Source organism: Nycticebus coucang, chromosome 10 (assembly GCF_027406575.1).
Source record: "Nycticebus coucang isolate mNycCou1 chromosome 10, mNycCou1.pri, whole genome shotgun sequence".
Lineage (NCBI taxonomy): Eukaryota > Metazoa > Chordata > Mammalia > Primates > Lorisidae > Nycticebus > Nycticebus coucang.
In genome coordinates this window covers 20,967,903-20,988,380 of record NC_069789.1, presented here as the reverse complement: position 1 = coordinate 20,988,380, position 20,478 = coordinate 20,967,903, and the positions used below count along the sequence as shown (strand labels likewise).

Here is a 20,478-nt window from a genome sequence, read left to right as displayed (position 1 = left end):
CCAGGAGTTGGAGGTTGCTGTGAGCTGTGATGCCACGGCACTCTACCCAGGGTGACAGCTTGAGGCTCTGTCTCACAAAAAAGAACAACATAAGATTCTTCCAATGACAAGCAGTTTTGCCATTTGTAAAATGAGCACCTAAGGTGTAGAAGTGGTAAGATTAAATTGATTGCTGCATTATAAAGCACTTAGCAAACAATAAATTTCAGTTGACTGAGAATGAGAGGGAAACAAAAATGTCAGTGGTATTAGCACATTACTTTGTTTTGTTTTAAGAGATGTGGTCTGCTGTCATCTAAGCTGGAGTATGGTGGTGAGATCATAGCTCATTCCAGCCTTGAACTCATGGGCTTAAAGAGATCTTCCCACCTCTGTCACCTGAGTAGCTGGGACCATTCCCAGCTGTTTTTTTTTTTTTTTCCTTTCATTTTTTAAAGAGATGGGGTCTCACTATGTTGCTCAGGCTCAAGCAGTCCTCCCTCTTCAAACTCCCGAGTTGTTGGTATAACAGGCAGGAGCCACTGTATCATGCTCTAGCATAGTAGTTTTGTTTTTTAACATTTTTGGACAAATCAGTTTTAATTTCTCCAGTTCATGTAGGTTTATTTGTCTTCTCTTTCCAGCCTTTGATCAGGCACTTGAATTTCACAAAAGTAGAACTATTCCTGCTAACTGGAAGACTGAGTTGAAAGAGGACAGCTCTAGCAGTGAAGCTGAGGAAGAAGAAGAAGAAGAAGATGATGAAAAAGAAAAGGAGGATAATAGTGAAGAAGAGGTGAGTAAAAACCGTTGGTGTCTGTTAAAATTATAAGTATAAATAGTTGGATTTCTTTTGTGGGTTAGGGTTTCTCATAAAGTCATTAATCACATAAATACAGTATGAGAAATATCTCACAATGAAATTGTCAGTGTATTTATCATAATCCTCTAGCTGGATTACTTTAAGATAGGCATATTATCTTTTGAAATTACAAATATTAAATATTGTTACCCTAATAGCTTCAAAACTAGTTCTTGCCGTGCTTTTGCTTCATCGTGTGATTAGTACGTCGTGTTACACCATGTGGTGAACTGGTGTATAATACTGTTGCATGATTGCTTGTTGCATCTAATACTTTAAAATGTTTTTCATTACCATGTAGACAGCTGTCAACTCTCAAAATGTTTATACCAGAATATTTTATTGAAATATCTAGAAGTGTAAAGTATTTTTCATTTAGTATGAAAAAAATAGAAAAGGAAAAATTAAAATCTCTTTGATGTAGAGAACCTTACATCATTTTATCTCATACAAATGGGTAGATAGTTCTAATTATATCATAAATAAGACATCTGTGAATTTGCATGGATCAAAGAGCTAATGTTTTAGATTCTATTGTAACTGATGCTTTAGGTTTGACACTCTTCAGTGGTGTGCTGAACAACTTCCTAAAATTTATTAAGTGAGTGGTATAGATAGTGAAGGCTGCTGTATTTGACCTTAGATTTAATTTTATTTAATGTTTATTTTAAGGGAATTTATTTTTAATATTTTAGGTAAATTATGAAATTCTGCCATTTAACTGTTTAATGGAATAGGATTGTTTTGGAAGTTATATTTTAGTGTATAGTGGTTTCATACCACTATAATGTATAATTCCTTACAGTGTGAAATTACCTTGTGTAATTTATAATAATAGGGTAAAAATTACCTTGCTTCAGTCTTCTCCCTGATTACCTTCCTTTTGTTTTTTCCTTGACTGCTTTCTATTTAAAAGACTAAAATGAACAATCTTTCCCTTGCTAAAAACCTCCTGAGTGTGACTTTTTGTAACTAAAAGTCAAGCTTCAATATAGAACTGCCTTGTATGGTCCAACTCATGCCTCTTTTTTCTCATCATGTCCCTAAGCATAACTCCTCCTCCCCAGTGCTGTAGCACTATCAAATTATATCGTTGCTGCTGCTTATCTTTGCACATACCAGTACCTCTGCCTTTAATTGCTCCTCCTTTCCCTCCCTCAGTCAGCCTGGCACCCCACTGTTCCTCATTCAAAACCTACTTACATGTCATCCCTATGAAAGGAAACCTGTGAACCATTACTTCCCTCCCCTCGGGAAAATTGTCTAAACTACTGGTCCTTGCAGATATTTTTTTGTCATTTATGTATAAATGTACACGTGTCTATTTCCCCCCCATTAATCTTATGAGCTCCTATAGTTAGGAACCCTGTCTTGCCCATAGTCACACTCACAGTGTCTGTCATAGAGTGGGAAATGTAAAGATGATCAATAAATGTAGGTAGCCAGATCTTTTGGTGCTTAGATTGTGTTTTACAATTACTTTTGTAAAAACAGTTCTGATCTCCAGTTTAAACATTTCCTTAAGTTAAATACAACCTTCCCTTAAATGTTTTGGGAATGGGAATAAATTTGACAGTTTTTTAAAATCAAATATCGTACAATGAGGGCACTTAAAATAGTACCTAGAAAATAGATTCCCGTAGATTAGTACACACTTGACTACCTGACCAAAATCTGACATATGTGGAGTATGTTTAAATTGAGAAATAGGAATTTATCATAAGCAAATTAATGGTGTCATTTATCCTCTCCCAACTAGAAAACTGAACAGTTTAACATGGTTTTTTTCTTTTTAATTTGCCTTTGTTTGTTGTATTAGGTTTTAAAATAAGAGGGCAAATCTCAGGAGAACAATGGCATTAGATGCATGAAGTTCTAAATTAAAAAAGATACATTTTGATTTATTTAGAATATCTGTTGAATATTCTAATTCTTACTATTAGAAATATGCATGATTCAGCGAGAGTAACTGTAAAGCCTTGCTATGTATTTTGAATCATTTTCTCTGCATTTACTTCTGATCATGCTCTGTAATGGCAAGCTCCATAGCTTATTGTTCCTTTATTTGATTCAGCACCTAGCATAGTGCTTACACTAACAGGTGCTCATTAAATGTTGCTGAATGGATGAAAGTCATTGAATTGGTGAGTTCCTCAATCTTACCTACTGCCCTGCTCCTTGAAAGTTTCTTCCACAAGCTCCCTACTGCCAGGCCTTGGCCACAGCATCAAAATGCTAGTTCCTTCTTTATAATTCATAAATCAGGAAACTATTTTGTTACTTGCAGATTTCCCCAAGTCTGAATCCAGGTATTACAGATCAAGTTTGTTCCCCACTTCATAGATTATATAAGCTTAAAGTCTGCACTATATACAGTGGGACTGTATTTAAAGAAGGATACTTGTAGTACAGCTTGTGTCATTGCTTCAGGAGCAATAATAGAGTCATCTTTGATTTTAAACCCTGACCCAATGTCCTGTAAGTGAGAGTAGGCCTTCATGATCTTGTAATCTTGATTTAAAGAATAGATCTCTGATATGGCAAAAAGTTCACGAAAAATCTTGCTAGTCCTGTTTCTTATATGAGAATTTAAATTTGAGTTTCTAACTATTGAGTTACTTTTCTTTATAAAGTATAAAATGTTTAGACCTACCTGGTTTTGACCGACTTAGCATTAAAAGAATTTTTATTTGGTAAAATGCCTTTGAAATGTTTTAATGATTATTAGTCTTTAATGTTGCATGCTTATATTATTAAAATGTTTAATCGAGGAAAATAATAATCCTTTCTTCTGTGATTAAAATTAGGAAGAAATAGAACCATTTCCAGAAGAAAGGGAGAATTTTCTTCAGCAGCTGTATAAGTTTATGGAAGACAGAGGTGAGTGTTTTCCCTTTTATCCATCTTCATGTTGTAGGTTTCAGACAGACAGTGTATTAAAAGTAAGAAATTTTGTTCATTAAGCTTCATGTCACCAGTATCATGGCTGGATTATTTATTTATTTATTTATTTATTTTTGAGCCAGTCTCACTCTTTGTCACCCTGCATAGAGTGCCGTGGTGTCATTTTTCATAGCAACCTTAAACTCTTGGGCTCATGCAATCCTTTTGCCTCAGCCTCCCAGTAGCTGGGACTATATGCACCCACTACAGCGCTTGGCTAGTTTTTCTATTTTGTTTTTAGTGTGTGGGGTAGGGGTGGGGCTCACTCTTGCTCAGGCTGGTCTTGAACTCCTAAGCTCAGACAATCTACCCGCTTCAGACTCCAAGAGTGCTATGTTTAAATGAGTGAACCATCATGGCTGGATTTTTGGCTACTGATATCACCAGTACCCAGCATAATGCCTGTCACATAATAAATGGAATGAGGAATTGGATAGTATTTTGATAGATGGTTTGGCATGGACACATTCATGTCTGTGTCCTATCTTGCCAGTCCTTCCACTTATTCATGGGACCCCAGAGATATTAGGGATCAATAGCAGAATGGGACTCACTACCATTTTATTAGTACCCACACAAAGACCTTTAGTCAAAAGCCTCCTACAAAATCACCGTTTAATATACTTTGTGCTTGTGCACGTGCCACAGAAAGATACCCCCGCCACCCCGCCATATAAGCCATCTCATGACACAACTACCTAGAACTAAGAAGAGAATTCAACTATTGATACAGAGCCAGAAATAAAGAAAGAATATGACAGAGTCCCAAGGTGAGCCTTGGCTCAGCTTACTGAATCTGCCTAATGTGGCTAAAGCCATTGCAAGGATTGGAAGGAGAGGAACACTCTACAGTGATAGCCGAGCCCTTCAGTGAGTGTGGCCCAGTTACTCTCCTGCTGACCTTCTTGGTCAAAGTCTATTTGCTCTTTTTCTGGAAAGATACTAGAAAGGAAATAGGGAAGGGCAGAAAACTTTCTAGCTTGAAGGGAAGAATAAAATGGATGATAAGCCACAATACTATGGGAATTAATGTTTTGAAAATGTTTGTAATGCTAATAAGGAGAAGGTGGCTCTGTTTGTGTTCTTTTGTTTTTAAAAATGATAATGGCTACCATAACATAGGCATTGTTTAATTCTTTGATACAAAATGTCTTTGATTCCTGTAATAGTTCTTTGTATGAGTGGCGGTAGGGCCTAGTAAGTTGATGTTTCATAGGCTTTTGTGTAAGATAAAGTGAAAAAGCAAAGAAAATGAATAGGATTAAGCCAGTCATATATTTTCTAGAAAGGGCCATAGATTGCAGTCTGTGGCCACTGTCATCTCCTCTGCCACTTTTTAACAATTAGTTTGATTTAGTGTCTTGCCCTGTATTTTCCTGTATTAGACTGAAACAAAACTGTAGCTTTACTATAGAATCATTGTTCAGGGTGGTAGTTCATTAGTAAAACACAAAATACTATAAAAATAAGTCTTATTATGTAGCACTTGCCTTTCCATTACCTCAAAATTCAGTTACCTTTTTATTTCTTAAAAGAGACAAGGTCTCCCTTTATCACCCAGGCTGGAATGGCAGTGGTGCAATCATAGCTTACTGTAACCTTGAACTCTTGGGCTCAATGGATCCTTCCACCTCAGAGCTGAGTAGTTGGGACCACAGGTACACACCACCATGCCCAGCTAATTTTTGACATTTTTATAGAGAAAAAATATCTACGTTGCCCAGGCTGGTCTCAAACTCTTTGCCTCCACTGATCCTCCTAGAATGCTGAGATCAGAGGTGTGAGCCACTATTCTGGCCTTCTCAGTGTTTTCTTTAGTTCTACCAAACCTTATTTCTCTAATTTTTAAAATCTTTGGTTTTGTTGGAATTTTGTTTTATTTGGTATTTATTCTCTTCCTTGCCAGAGGGAAGGAAGTGTAATGAAATCATCGTAAGTTGGGCGGCGCCTGTGGCTCAGTCGGTAAGGCGCCGGCCCCATATACCGAGGGTGGCAGGTTCAAGCCCGGCCCCGGCTGAACTGCAACCAAAAAATAGCTGGGCATTGTGGCGGGCGCCTGTAGTCCCAGCTACTCGGGAGGCTGAGGCAAGAGAATCGCTTAAGCCCAGGAGTTGGAGGTTGCTGTGAGCTGTGTGATGCCATGGCACTCTACCGAAGGCCATAAAGTGAGACTCTGTCTCTACAAAAAAAAAAAAGAAATCATCGTAAGTTTTCAAAAATTAGTATATGAAAAAATTTTAAAAAGTGACATGGCTTAGGTGGCAGGTATCATTAACGAGATTTTTTTTCCCCATATAGATCACACTATGTATATTAAGTGTCATTACTTGAATTTTTTGAAATTTTAAATGAAGACTATATATAGTATGTCTCTAATACATATTTTGTATTTTCTCTAACAGGTACACCTATTAATAAGCGACCTGTACTCGGATATCGAAATTTGAATCTCTTTAAGTTGTTCAGACTCGTACACAAACTTGGAGGATTTGATAATGTAAGTATTGTAGTCATAAGTGAGACATCATTTTCCTACATGTTTTCTCAGGTATCTGCTATTTCTAAAATTGTTTATTAATAATCTAAGAATATAGTGAAAAGAAAATGGAAAGTACAGCTTGGAAATTAGAGGTAGCCTCTTTAGAAAAAATTTAAATTTTTCTTTCTTTACTTTTGAGACCAAGTCTCACTTTGTCATCCTCCACAGAGTGTTGTGGCAACCTCAACCAATTCAATGGGCTCAACCAATCCTCTTACCTCAGCTTCCCAAGTAGCTGGGACTATAGGCACCCACTACAACGTCCAGCTAGTTTTTCTGTTTTTAGTAGATACAGGATCTCTCTCTTACTCAGGCTGCTCTTGAACTCCTGAGCTTAGATGATCTACTTTCAGCCTCCTAGAGTGCTAAGATTACCCCCAATATTTTCTCTTCTTACAAGAAGAGATGTGAGTCTTGCTATGTTGCCTGGTCTGATATTGAACTCTTGGTCTCCAATGATACTCCTACCTCAGCTCCCTGAATAGCCTAGATTATAGGTGTTGAACCACAAGGGCCATCTAAAAAAAAAAAAAAAAATTTTTTTTTTTTTTTGAGACAGAGTCTTACTTTGTTGCCTTCAGTAGAGTGCCCTGGCATCAGAGCTCACAGCAACCTCAAACTCTTGGGCTCAAGCAGTTCTCTTGCCTTAGCCTCCCAAGTAGCTGAGACTACAAGTGCTGGCCACAATGCCCAGCTACTTTTTTTTTTTAGAGCCCAGCTCTCGCTTTTGCTCAAGCTCTTGAACTCTTGAGCTCAGACAATCCACCTGCCTCGGCCTCCCAGAGTGCTAGGATTATAGGTATGGACCACCACGCCAGGCCTAAAATTTAATTTTTTTTTTTTAATCACTAGCTTTTTTCAATGGGCTTCCTTATTTGCTATTAAGTTGGTCAAATTTTCATAAACCTATGTATATCTTAGTCATAGTGGAGCTATTATATTGATGAAAATCCTTACTTTCTGTGTTTTTTTCACTAGACTTTGTGCTCTTTGAGAGCAGGGGTCTGTCTTAATAGTCATATTCTTAATCCCTTTCAAAGTACCTAATATAGACAAAAAAAGTTTGTTGAACTAATCTGAAGAAGTTATTTAAGGTTGCCGTGACATCTGACACTTAACCCAATTGAGACTATTCTGTAGAATAAAAATGGTTCTTTGATTATTTTGGTTTAACTGCTTTATTAGCTTATAAATTTTATGGGAAATAAGTCCTTTAAAAATTTTTGTCTGTGTCCTTTTTACAAATTTTGATTTAGGAGCTGGGATGTTTTTATATTTACTATTACTGGGTTTATTTAGAAGTCAAATGATCTAATATTTCAGCATTTGTAATTTTTTGAGATTTGTTTATTTGTAAAACCACGTTTAGAACTTGTTGAGTTTGATAACTTTTATTCCTTTGCGTAAATATAAAAAACATATACTACATATGCTGTATATATCAAAATGTTATTGCATTTCCTACCTTTTAATTTTGGAGTTTTCATTTTTCTTTGTCCATTAGATTGAAAGTGGAGCTGTCTGGAAACAAGTCTATCAAGACCTTGGAATCCCTGTCTTAAATTCAGCTGCAGGATACAATGTTAAATGTGCTTATAAAAAGTAAGTTAGTGTACCAATAAGGCTATCTTTGATATTTTACCTAGAAACTAGGATAGAATTTACTATATAACCGAGTCTGTTTATGTCTTTAAAGAAGAAATCAGAAAGTTCTTTAATCACTCTACGGTAGCATTTTCTAAAATGTATTCTATGAATGCCAAATCTATGAGAAATTCTGTGAAGAAAGTTTTGAGGCCAAGCTTTACATAGAGCTTAAGAGGCTCATGTTCTAAAATCACATAAATTCAAATATGAGTTTTAGTTCTTCCAATTATTAGTTGTTTGTGCTTTTGGACCATTTAAGCATTCTCCTAAGCCCTAGTTCCTTCACTTCAAAAGTAAGATAATGCTACTTGCCTCAAATGATTACTCTGATGATTAAATGAGAACTGTTAAGTGAACCAATGCCTCACATGTAAGAAATGTGCAATGAAAAGATGAAACTAATATAGTAATCACCACCATTGTTAATATTATTATATTTAAGATTGTGATTACTTTTTCAGCTCGGCACCGGTAGCTCAGTGGGTAGGGCGCTGGCCACATGCACCAGAGCTTGTAGGTTTGAACCCAACCCAGGCCTGCTAAACAACAATGACAATAACAACAACAAAATAGCTGGGTATTGTGGCGGGCGCCTGTAGTCCCAGGTACTTGGGAGGCTAAGGCAAGAGAGTTACGTAAGCCCAAGAGTTTGAGGTTGTTGTGAGCTTTGACACCACAGCAGTCTACTGAGGGTGTCATAGTGAGACTAAAAAAAAAAAGATTATGATTATGTTTTATATAATCATAAAAATAATCATAGTGAGACTTAAAAAAAAAGATTATGTTTTATCCTGAGCACGCTTTTTATTTTAGTGAAAATTTTTTGTTTGGGTTAAAACAATTGGAAAGAATTAGAATGTTAATATGGCTCAATATTTGAGAGTTTAAACAAAAGAAATGAATACACATTAAATAAAAATTCCCTAGTTATATTTTTAAATGTTTTCATCAAATGTAATTTCTCTCCATGTTTCCAGATATTTATACGGTTTTGAGGAGTACTGTAGGTCAGCCAACATTGAATTTCAGATGGCATTGCCAGAGAAGCTTGCTAACAAGCCATGCAAGGAGTGTGAGAATGTAAAAGAAATAAAAGTTATGGAGGAAAATGAAACAGAGATCAAAGAAATGAAGACTGAAGAGGAGAGGAGTATGATGTCAAAAGAAGAAAAGCCTACTGAGGATGAAAATGAAAGAAAAGAGAATATTAAACCCCCTCTGGTAAATCAGATATTGTTCATTGTTAATACCTTCTTTGGTCTATTTTCTACATCCTCTATACACAAGTTAATATTTTGTATAATGTTATACTGGATTATTCATACAGTTTTTGATTAAATGCTACTTCATATAATTTTGATTGTAATAACTATTCAAAATAGCTATTAACTATTTTTGTGTCATGTCTTACAAACAGCCGGAGGTTTTTACAAGTAATTGGTAACTTTATCATTATTAATGCTGGTTGGTACCTCCTGTTGCTAATAGTAAGATCATCAATTTAAGTTGAAAAAATTTTACTTTTGTTGGTTTAGTTCCTCTGATCTTTTTCTAGGGAAGTAAAAAGAATTTATTAGAATCTATACCTACACATTGTGATCAGGAAAAAGAAGTTAACATTAAAAAACCAGAAGAAAATGAAAATCTGGAAGATAAAGTTGATAACACAACTAGGGTAGATGAATCCATCAGCATAAAGGTAGAAGCTGAAGAAGAAAAAGCAAAATCTGGGTAAGAAATTTGTTTTTGGTTACAATGCTTTTTGGCCAGTTGAATTCTTATAATTTGCTTTTTCTATGTGTATGAGTCTAAATTTGATTAATAAAATACCAAATAATATAGTGATTGGCACTAAGTAAATTGCATTTGCCTCCTTCAGAGACCCTACTAATGTAAATTTGTAGAAAAAGGTCATCTTTTTTGATCTATTATTCTTGCTCTCATCATGGAAAATTATAAAATTTTTAGTTTGAGAAAAGTACTTTTTATTGCATTCAGATCTGCTCAGTGACATGATAATATAAATTTGGGAAGATGTCCTTCTAGTGTTGGCTAGAGATTCTGAAAGTTGTATTTATTTTTTAAACAAAATAAGAATGGAAAAATACTAATAGAAAATTTTAAAAAGGACAAAATTGTTCTGTTTAATGGGATAATAGCATTTACTAATTTTAGTCGTTTTGGAATGATGGATTGTTTGATAATGTCATTTTTATACTGCTAGTGGTGGACCCCTGGATTTTATAGTTAATCTTTGGCATTTGATTTTATTTCTCTGTTTTAAAAATAAAAACCTCTCCATGTTAGTGGTTCATTTAAATAAACACAGCAATTTTGCTTTTAATCATTTTAGTGTTTATCTGAAATTCGTCCATAGCGTGTACACAAACAGAGGAGGGAAAGCCTGGGCTTAGATGAATATGGTAAAAGGTGTTGGCTTATTACACTTCCTTGTATTTCTGTGTGTACAAGTATATATGTGAAGTGTGTCTTAATGCTTACTTGTGTTTTGTGTGTACAAGTATATATGTGAAGTGTGTCTTAATGCTTACTTGGAGACTGTTTTGACTATTGAGAAACTTAGCAAAAATTTAACTTTTTACCATTTAGAGTTCTTCTGAAGTTTTGGTGGCATCATGCAGACAAGCATGGAAGGAAAAAACACTGGGTTTAGATAATACAGTAAAAGTATTTGTCAGTTATACTTTGTTTCTGTGTTACAGTTGTATTTTGAGGTACTCCTTACTGTTAATGGAGATTATTTCAGTAAGAAACTTAGTTAAGGATCAGCATTTTGCCTGAAAATATGATTTTTAAATCTGATGTTTCTGGGACATATGCTGTTTGCAAAGCACTGTGATAAATCTCTGTTTTCTTTGTTACTCCTCTTAAATTTTCAAGTTGGTCCTTTTGCTGATTTATAGAGTAAATTGTATTTTGTAGGTTTTCATTAATCTCTTTAGCTCTTCAATTAAATGGATTTTTATGCATATTACAAACTAAAATTTTCTTGATGTGACTGCCCTAATATGGTAGATATGGTTTAAAAGCATTGTATGTTGGGACTTTGTGTACAGTAGTCCCCCTTTTCCACAGTTTTCTTTCCTTGGTTTCAGTTACCCGCGGTCAGTCGCGGTCCAAAAAATAGGTGAGTAAAATACAATAATATTTTGTGAGAGAGACTACATTCATATAACTTTTATTATTATTCTACTTTATTATTATTGTAGTTAATCTCTTACTGTCCCTAATTTATAAATTAAGCTTTATCTTAGGTGTGTATATGTAAGAGAAAATACCAGGTTTGGTACTATCTATGATTTTATGCAGTTACTTGGGGTCTTGGAATGTATTCCCTACAGATAAGGGGGGCTACAGTAATTGGCTGAGTTTTACTGTATAAGTGCAATAGAAAGTATAAAGAATTAATATATAGGTATTTTTCTAGCATATAAACTTTCTCTAAATAATTGACTGCTACCAAGAATTTTCAGTGACCTTCCTCCATATCCAGATATGGTAGATTGAAGAAGTTAATATATGTAATGTGCCTAGCTCATTTGCTGATCCGTAGCAGGTACTTAATGTAAGTTTAAAAAAAAATTGTTTCCTTGTAAGGAGTATAACATCAGGTGGGGAAAATTTGCTATTTCTTTGTGAATTCTGATGAAAAATCCTTGCTGATATAATTGGTTTCCCAAAACATTGTTCTCTAAAAGATAACTAAAATACATGTTGTATATATGATATAATATATGTATCAACTTATTTATGTATATGTTGCTTATATTTTATACTTTTCAGGGGTTCTCTTTCTTGAAATTCTATGTTCTATCTGGTTTAGTATATTACCTTCTGAATTTTTAGAGTAGAATAGTTTTTTCTGGCTGATTGCTAGGAATTATGTTATTTGCTTCTTTGTACTTCAGTGTATTATTTCAGTGAATTTCATTTGGTTTGTATCTGAGGTAGACATTCAGTACAAATTTTTTATTTTAAATTTTTGATTGCTTTATTTTATTAGGTTTTTATTCTAGAGTAAATAAAAATTTGTCCTGGCTACTGCTTAAAAAGAATAAATGTGCTTCTTTTGGGACTTTACCAGTTGCACTCAATGTGCTGTATTAATGTAGGCTGAAGTTGAGAGTTTACTTTTCATTTTTTTAAATTTAGCCTTTTTATTCCTTTATATGGTGATTCTGAAGTGCACTAAAATCACTTCTTTTATTACAGCTACCAGAATATACTTTTCCCCCTATATGCAAAGATACAATCTTATGACTTAAGCAAGTAGTTATCTTTCTCAAAAAATTTTTAGGTTATTTTAATTTACTATATAAAACAGCATTTATTTAAAATTGTTTATAATCTTTTTTATTAATAATACTATTTCTATTAATTTCTTAGATACTTTAGCCTTACTAAGATTATTTCTTCATTAAAAGGTATTTCCAAAAGCAGAGTTAATATTTTTTAAATCTCAGATTGCATCCAGTTTCCTTTAGGTTTTAGTTTTTAAATACCTATTCATTTGACTGGAAGTGTGTCTTTCAGAATAATTCTTGAGATTTTTATATATTTGTCTGAATAATATATTTCAGACAAACTTGATACTTTCATGAACTCAGGTTTAATTCCACAAGTCTGTTGGTCTTATTCCCCAACCCACCTATCCCACGTACAGAAGGAAAATGGAGAATAAAAAAAAGCATTATTTTTGTTGTCTATAAAATTAGGAATGATAAAGTACATTTTAGTATAATTAGGAATGATAAAGTATATTTTCTCTAAGAAGGTTGCCTTTGAGAATGTAAAACTGAAATCTTTGGTGGAAGAAGTCTTTTTATATAATTATTATTGCCATTAACTTTTAAAACTTAATTACTAAGTTGTCTTGTGGTTGTGTTTTACAGTGTTTATTTGTTTGTTAGCTGTGAATTGATGTCTTTTTGAGAGACAACTGTTGTATAAAGTACAGACATAACAGCAAAGCAGATAAAACTGACTTAGGATAGTCTCTGATTTATATTGAAGTTTTTTTTTTTTTAAATACAGTGCTTGGAGAGGTTTACAATTGAGGATTTTCTCCACCTTGTTTAATACAGATTCGTGGTCAATATAAAAATAATATGAATGTTCAGTTTTAGAAAGTAAATGGTATTAAGATCAAAATAGTTGTAATGCTCTTTCTAAAATAGTTTGGCTTTTAGTTTCATGTATTTGTAAATGACCTCCCCACATTCTTTGGAACTTTGGAACAAAGTTGAGAGGATTGTCAAAGAAAACTTTCAGCAAGTGTGTGGAAGAGAGCTGAAATTGTGGCGAACTTTGAAAAGCATGAAGAACAAATGATGTAATGTTGATGTGACAATAGAATGTTTCTGTAAAAGTTAAAATAGTGTTTTAGTTAGTAACATTAGAAAACTTGGTTGGAGCATGTTTTAAAGTTACTAACACTAGCCTTCTGCTAGTAAAAACTTACGTTTTGAACATCCTGAGGCTGGAAGTATTTGAATGAAAAATAACTTTTAGTCAGAAAATGGAAATGAAGTATAATGAATTTTTTTTCTTTTGTCAACTGAGGATGTAAAACACTTTTATAATAAAATTGTTACAGTTGGGCTCAGCTGCATAGTACAGCCCATGGTTACGGTGGCGGGTTCGAACCTGGCCCAGGCCAGCTAAACAACAATGACAACTGCAACAAAAAATAGCCAGGTGTTGTGGCAGTAGCTGGTCCCAGCTACTTGGGAGGCTGAGCCAAGAGAATCACTTAAGCCCAGGAGTTTGAGGTTGCTGTGAGCTGTGACGTCACAGCACTGTACTGAGGGCAACATAGTGAGACTCTGTCTCAAAAAAAAAAAAAAAAAAAGAAATTGTTATAGTTGACCTTACTAGTTTCTTGCTATTCAGTACAACTTCTATTCTTCTGACTGTTGGAAATTTTCTTCTAGTGAACTTATTTTCATCTTCATTTTCTTCTAAATGTATTTTTCTATACATTTAAACATCTTAAACAGTTTTAGTTTCTAAATATTAAATTGAAACTCAGAGAATTTCATACACATGGAATCTGCTGTTCCTGGAACAATCACAGCCACGATTTTTATCAATTTGTGTGGTTTGGAACTGAAAAGCTTATGAAGTATCTTTTATTAACTCTGCAATTTTTTAAACCTTTCAAGAGATGAAACGAATAAAGAGGAAGATGAAGATGATGAAGAAGGAGAAGAGGAGGAGGAGGAGGAAGATGAGGATGAAGACGAAGACGACAACCATGAGCAAGAGGAGTTTGAGTGCTATCCACCAGGCATGAAAGTCCAAGTGCGGTATGGACGAGGGAAAAATCAAAAAATGTATGAAGCTAGTATTAAAGATTCTGATGTCGAAGGTGGAGAGGTCCTTTACTTGGTGCATTACTGCGGATGGAATGTGAGGTAACTTGAGTTTTAGCTAGTGATTATTACCTAAAAACACTGTTAAAATACTTTTCTATTTAAAAACTTAAGTATGAATTATGGACTCAATAGTGTTCTAATTGTTAATATTCTATTTAATATGGTCATAGTACCATATTAAAAATAATGTAGTTTTTAGCACGTAAATCCCTTAATGACTTCCTACTTAATGTTTTCAGTGCTTAGAAGATACCCTTAGTGTCTAGAAAAATGAAATCTACACAGTTGATTTTTACATAATACCTGTAGGTTAGAGGAAATAATATTGAAAAGGTAAAAGGGATTGGAGTTTCCTGATGTCTGTAAGCCAATTCAGGCTGCCTGTTCTGCATTTGAAACCACAGTAACCTCTTCTTTGTGTTCTTTAAGTTGTCATGCTTTTCCTTCAGTAGGCAGGGATTTAAAAGTTGGACTTTTCTAAGAAATACTCTATTTCAAGGGGGCCTTATCTCCTCATCGACAGCTGTTGCATTTCAACCTAGTTCAGAAGTCTCAGAAATTTATTGATACCTTCCAAACAATATGGTTGAAAATATAAACAAATCTGCTTGACTAAAATCATGTACTTTGTGATGACTGCAGACCTAAGGAACTGAAAACAAAACTGACATTCAGTTTTAGGTTGTATTAAATGACTTAGGCTTTTTTCTTACATATGTTTTATTTGACTTACCAAAAGAAGTTTGTATTTTGATTTTATTCAAAATTGGCAAGCCAGTTTTGGGATCTGAACATTTAGTTATCTTTTAAGAATAACTTAGATCCTTTTGGAATGTTTGATATTGTATATTATATGTAGCCTGTGATAGAGTTAGAGCCCTTGAAAAATTAGCCATCAGCTTGGTGCCTGTGCCTCAAGCAGCTGGGGCGCCAGCCACATACACCTGAGCTGGCAGGCTCCAATCCGTCCTGGGTCACCAAACAACAATGACAGCTGCAACCAAAAAATAGCTGGGCGTTGTGGCAGGTGCCAGTGGTCCAGCTACTTGGGAGGCAGAGGCAGGAGAATCGCTTGAGCCCAGGAGTTGGAGGTTGCTGTGAGCTATGATGCCAAGGCACTCTACCCAGGGTGACAGCTTGAGGCCCTGTCTCAAAAAAAAAGAAAGAAAGAAAGAAAAATTAACCATAAAATTTTAAAGTTGTTGTTTCACAGTGAACCTAGTTAGTGTCTTCAAGAAAGAATACAGTTCTCATGATGTACATTTAAATTGTATTCTGGTATTTGGGACACTACTAAGAAGACATCTCATATTCTCTGTGTCTAAAAAGTAAAGTTTTACTCTTTGTTGTAGTAATAGTAAGCCCAGGCAATTACCATTCTTATTTTGAAAAAAGAACAATGCTGATTCATTCCAGTGCTTGGAAGGAAATAGCAACTTAAACAATGAGGAAATGTTCAGAAGTTTTGTTTGGAACTCATTCTTTGTTACTTCTAATCAGTAAAATTAACAAAGTCCTGCAGTTTAAAGTCCTGTTATCAGTGCTCAGACGTAGTAGTTGTTCTGAAACAAGTTCTTCCAGATATCACTGGAGCACTGTGTGCGGTTTATCCTTTCTGCTGTTGGTTCTTCTTGCTGTCCGTAGAATATAAGATATTCTTCACCTGAAGGCCTAGAGGATACTTAAGATCTTAGATAAAGCTGCTATAAGAATATTTGTTCTGGCTGGGCCCTGTAGCTCAAACAGCTAAGGCGCCAGGCACATACATCAGAGCTGGCGGGTTCAAGCCCAGTCCAGGCCTGCCAAAACAACAATGATAACTACAACCAAAAAATAGCTGGGTGTTGTGGCAGGCGCCTCCCAGCCACTTGGGAGGCTGAGGCAAGAGAATCGCTTAAGCCCGGATGTTGGAGGTTGCTGTGCTGTGGTGCCACAGCACTCTACCCAAGGGTGCTATGTCTCAAAAAAAAAGAAGAATATTTGTTCTGTTTTTGATTTTTAGTCATTGTAATTTTACTAAATAATCTTTTTAAATATAAATTTAAAGGGAGTTCCACTTCTGCTTAGGATATGTAAATATGTTGATTTAAAATTAAGAAGAAAAAAATTGAGTCAGCAAAAATGAATAATTACTAAGAAATGCCCACAAAAGAAGAATCACATCTTTTACCTCTTTTTCCTGTCGTTCTTTCATAGTTATTTTGCAAGTTTACATACAGACATGTTTTTTTTCTTGCCCTTTGTAAAATATTTGAAATTATGTGATAAATGGATAGAGTTTAGGTGTTCTCCAATTTTTGCTATAATTAGGGCCTGATTATTTTCTGTTAAATAGCCTGTTATATTAGGTATAAGAATTGAGACATTCATGAAATATTTCACAATTAAAATACAGCTTTCTTGCTTGTAATCCCAGCACTTTGAGAGGCTGAGGTGAGTGAATCACTTGAGCACACAACTTTGAGACCAGCCTTAGCTAGAGCAAGACCCCATCTCTAAAAATAACCAAGCAGGCTTGGCACCCGTAGCTTGGTGGTTAGGATGCTAGCCACATACATCGGGGCTGGTGGGTTCGAACCCAGCCTGGGCCTGCTAAATAACAATGACAACTGAAACAAAAAAATAGCCGGGCATTGTGGCTGGTGCCTATAATCCCAGCCTCTTGGAAGGCTGAGACAAGAGAATTGCTTAAGCCTAAGAGTTTGAGTTTGCTGTGAGCTGTGACGCCACAGAGGGCGACATAATGAGACTCTGTCTAAAAAGAAACCAAACAAATAAATAAAAATAAAATAAAGTGAGACTCTGTCTCAAAAAAAAAAAAAACCACAGCTTTCTGTTTTGTTAAGAAAGGATTTGACAAGGTCATGCTCTGCTGCCCTGGCTAGAGGATAGTAGTGTCCACTGTGGCCTCAAATGCCTGGACTCAAGCAATGCTTCTGCCTCAGCCTTCTAAGTAATCCAAGGCATGCACCTTGCCCAGCTAATTTTTTAAATTTGTTGTAGAGGTAGGATCTTGCTAGGTTTTCAGACTGGCTTTGAACTTCTGGCCTCAATCCCCTGCCTATGCCTTCCAGTGTGCTGGTATTATAGGTGTGAACCATCATGCTTGCCCTTGTTGAGAAAATATTGACTAAATGAAACAAATTTTAGGAGTATTTGTGTTTTCGAGGATAGTAGGAATGTGTAGTGATATTGATGGAGGAAGGGGAAGATAAGGGGAGAGTTGAGTTTAAATTGAGGAATTTAAGACTTTAATAATATAGAAAGGAAAATGACACCTAGGTTAATAAAACATAGTTGTAGGCCGGGTATAGTGGCTCATGCCTATAACCCTCTGGAAGGATGAGGCTGATAGATTGCTTAAGCTCAGGCATTCAGGACCAGCCTGAGCAAAAGGGAGACCTCATCTCTAAAAATAGCTGGGCATTGTGACAGACGCTTATAGTCCCAGCTACTTGGGAGGCTGAGGCAAAGAGGATCACTAAGCCCAAGAGTTTGAGGTTGCAGTGAGCTCTGATGCTAGGGCACTCTACCAAGGGCAACAAAGTCTCAAAGCAACACAACATGCTTGTGTTACTGAGAAGGATGCCATCTATTTCTGATAACTCAATGCTTGTATGCCATGAATTTCAAAAGAAGAAAACTTCCTGTTTTTATGAAGACCTTAGGCTGGATCTCTTCACATTTTAGAGAAAACAACTGTTCTTAAGTAGATGAAGCTATGTATTTTTTTTATAGTTGACAGTATTCCTATTTCTCTATGCAGTAGGATCCAAAGAATCTGTTTTAATGGTAAATAATGATTTTTGCTGTTCCTTCATGTCTGAAGCTAATTGAATAAGGGCTGCAACAAATCCTTAGTTGCATTGCTATTTTCCTATTATTGGGGAAGTCTTCAGCTTGATCTCTAAATTTACACTTAACAGATGTAAAATAAGAAATTATGCATGGAGGTTCATGAAAATAGTTTTTTCTTCAGTGGCAGTCATTCATGACAGTGATTTAGGAAATTTTATGTGTGGCTATTTATGTATTTATGTTTGTGCTTTGCCTAAAACATTTTCTCCCAGCAAACAGATTTTTTTCTTAAAAAAAAGTAAGAGTATATATTTTTTTTTGAGACAGTGTCACTCTGTTGCCTAGTCTAGAGTGCTGGGGCGTCAGCCTAGCTCAGGACAACCTGAAATTCCTGGATTTAAGTAATTCTTCTGCCTCAGCCTTTTGAGTGACTGAGACCTGAAGTCCCAGCCACAATGCCTGGCTAATTTTTTTCTGTTTTTAGAAGAGACAGGGCCTTTCTCTCTTGCTTAGGCTAGAATCTCTTATTTTTTTTAAATACTATTTTTCTCATTAATTTCTATATTTTTTCTAAAATGCTATCTAGATTTTTAAGATAATTTTTATTTATGTCCCTATTTCACAGTTGGTAAGTGTTGATTACAGTAAAGGCTAGCATTTTGGCCAATTTGTTCACTATTACAATGAAGAAAAAGACTTTTTTTTTTTTTTTTTGTAATTGAGACAGAATCTCACTTTGTCACCTTCAATAGAGTGCTGTGGCGTCACAGCTCACAGCAACCTCAGATTGTGGGCTCAAGTGATTCTCTTGCCTCAGCCTCCCAAGTAGCTGGGACTACAGGTGCCTGCTGCAACATCCAGCTATTTTCTTTTTTGTTTGTTTGTTTGTTTAACAGGGAGATCAAACCCACCAGCCCCAGAGCGTGTGGTCGGTGCCCTAGCCACTGAGCTATGGGCACCCCTCAAAGACATCTTGTTTTATGCTTATAGCAGATTTACTGGAAATAGCCAGAACTTGGACCCTTAACCACAGGTGGTGTAATACTGTTACAGAACTTTTCTGATCCGGTGACCATACATAAAACTATTTTCCAACATGATAGAATTTACTAGTTCACCAAGCACTAAACTGCTTGGAATATTCTAATTCATTGGATTTTTGTTTGTTTGTTTTGAGACAGAGTCTCACTGAGTCATACTTGGGGTTGAGTGCCAGGGCAGCATAGCTCCCTAAAACCTCAAAATCTTGGGCTTCAGCAATTCTCTTGTCTTATCCTCCTGACTAGCTGGGACTATAGGTGCCCACCATAGTTCCCAGCAGCTTTTAGAGATGGGGTCTTGTTCTTCCTCAGGCTGCTCTCAAACTCCTGAGCTCAGGCAATCCACCCGCCTCATAATGCATTGTTTTTATAAATTACTTTTTAAACTGTTTTTAAAAATAGCAGTCAGAAGATTAAGAACATACATACATACAGGCAGCACCTGTAGCTCAGTGGGCAGGACACCAGCCACATACATCTAGGCTGGTGGGTTTGAGCCTAGCCTGGGCCTAGTAAATGACAATGACAACTGCAACCAAAAAATAGCAGAGCATTGTGGTGGGCGCCTGTAGTCCCAGCTACTTGGGAGGCTGAGGCAAGAGAATTGCTTGAGCCCAAGAGTCTGAGCTTTCTGTGAGCTTTGACGCCACAGCACTGTACCAGGGGCAACGAAATGAGACTGTGTTTCCAAAAAAAAAAAGAAAGAAAAAGAAATTACAGAAAACTGAAAATAAGGTAAATTATACTTAAATATGTTATTTGAAATAGAAATATATTATATTTAAAAATATCTTACTTTCTCTAAGTGATTTACATCTTTCTTGGAGGGAAAGAATCAGCGAGAGAAAAAACTTGTAGAAGGCTTTCACAGATAAATGTGTTCTATTCCATTTTTGCTAGCATTCAGTTTCTTTCTATCAAATTTTATTCCATTATTTGGCAGATATAAGATGAATATCTACAATGTTCTAAATACTATGCCTGGCACTGAAAATATAAAAAAACGATCCCTACTAAAGAATTTGTAGTATAGTCAAAGAAATTGCCCCAGCAGAATTTATAGTTCATTGAACGCACTACCCAGAATCCACTGTAATGCCCTCAGTCCTCTCCTTCATGTTGCTTGCATTCCTTGGTCCGTTGTTACAATCACTTCTTTTGACTTCTAGTTCTTCTTTCAATTTCTTTCTTTTTTAACAATTCAATGATGTCTGTTCTATTTGCAGAGTTGTGCAGCTATTACCCCAATCTAATTTCCAGACATTTGCATCA

General features: G+C 35.5%; 1 protein-coding gene across 5 annotated transcripts in view; it reads left to right on the top strand.

The window, feature by feature from the left end:
* ARID4B (AT-rich interaction domain 4B) overlaps nt 1-20,478 on the top strand; it is a 166,160-nt gene that overhangs the window by 106,605 nt on the left and 39,077 nt on the right. For 4 of the 5 annotated variants that reach the window (XM_053605847.1, XM_053605848.1, XM_053605850.1 and 1 more), the window contains exons 11-17: nt 624-775; nt 3,649-3,721; nt 6,187-6,281; nt 7,828-7,925; nt 8,948-9,191; nt 9,526-9,701; nt 14,156-14,407. In XM_053605847.1, coding sequence (XP_053461822.1) covers nt 624-775; nt 3,649-3,721; nt 6,187-6,281; nt 7,828-7,925; nt 8,948-9,191; nt 9,526-9,701; nt 14,156-14,407 — 1,090 coding nt within the window. The remainder of the gene's footprint in view (nt 1-623; nt 776-3,648; nt 3,722-6,186; nt 6,282-7,827; nt 7,926-8,947; nt 9,192-9,525; nt 9,702-14,155; nt 14,408-20,478) is intronic. The other variant, XM_053605849.1, reaches the window with a different exon arrangement.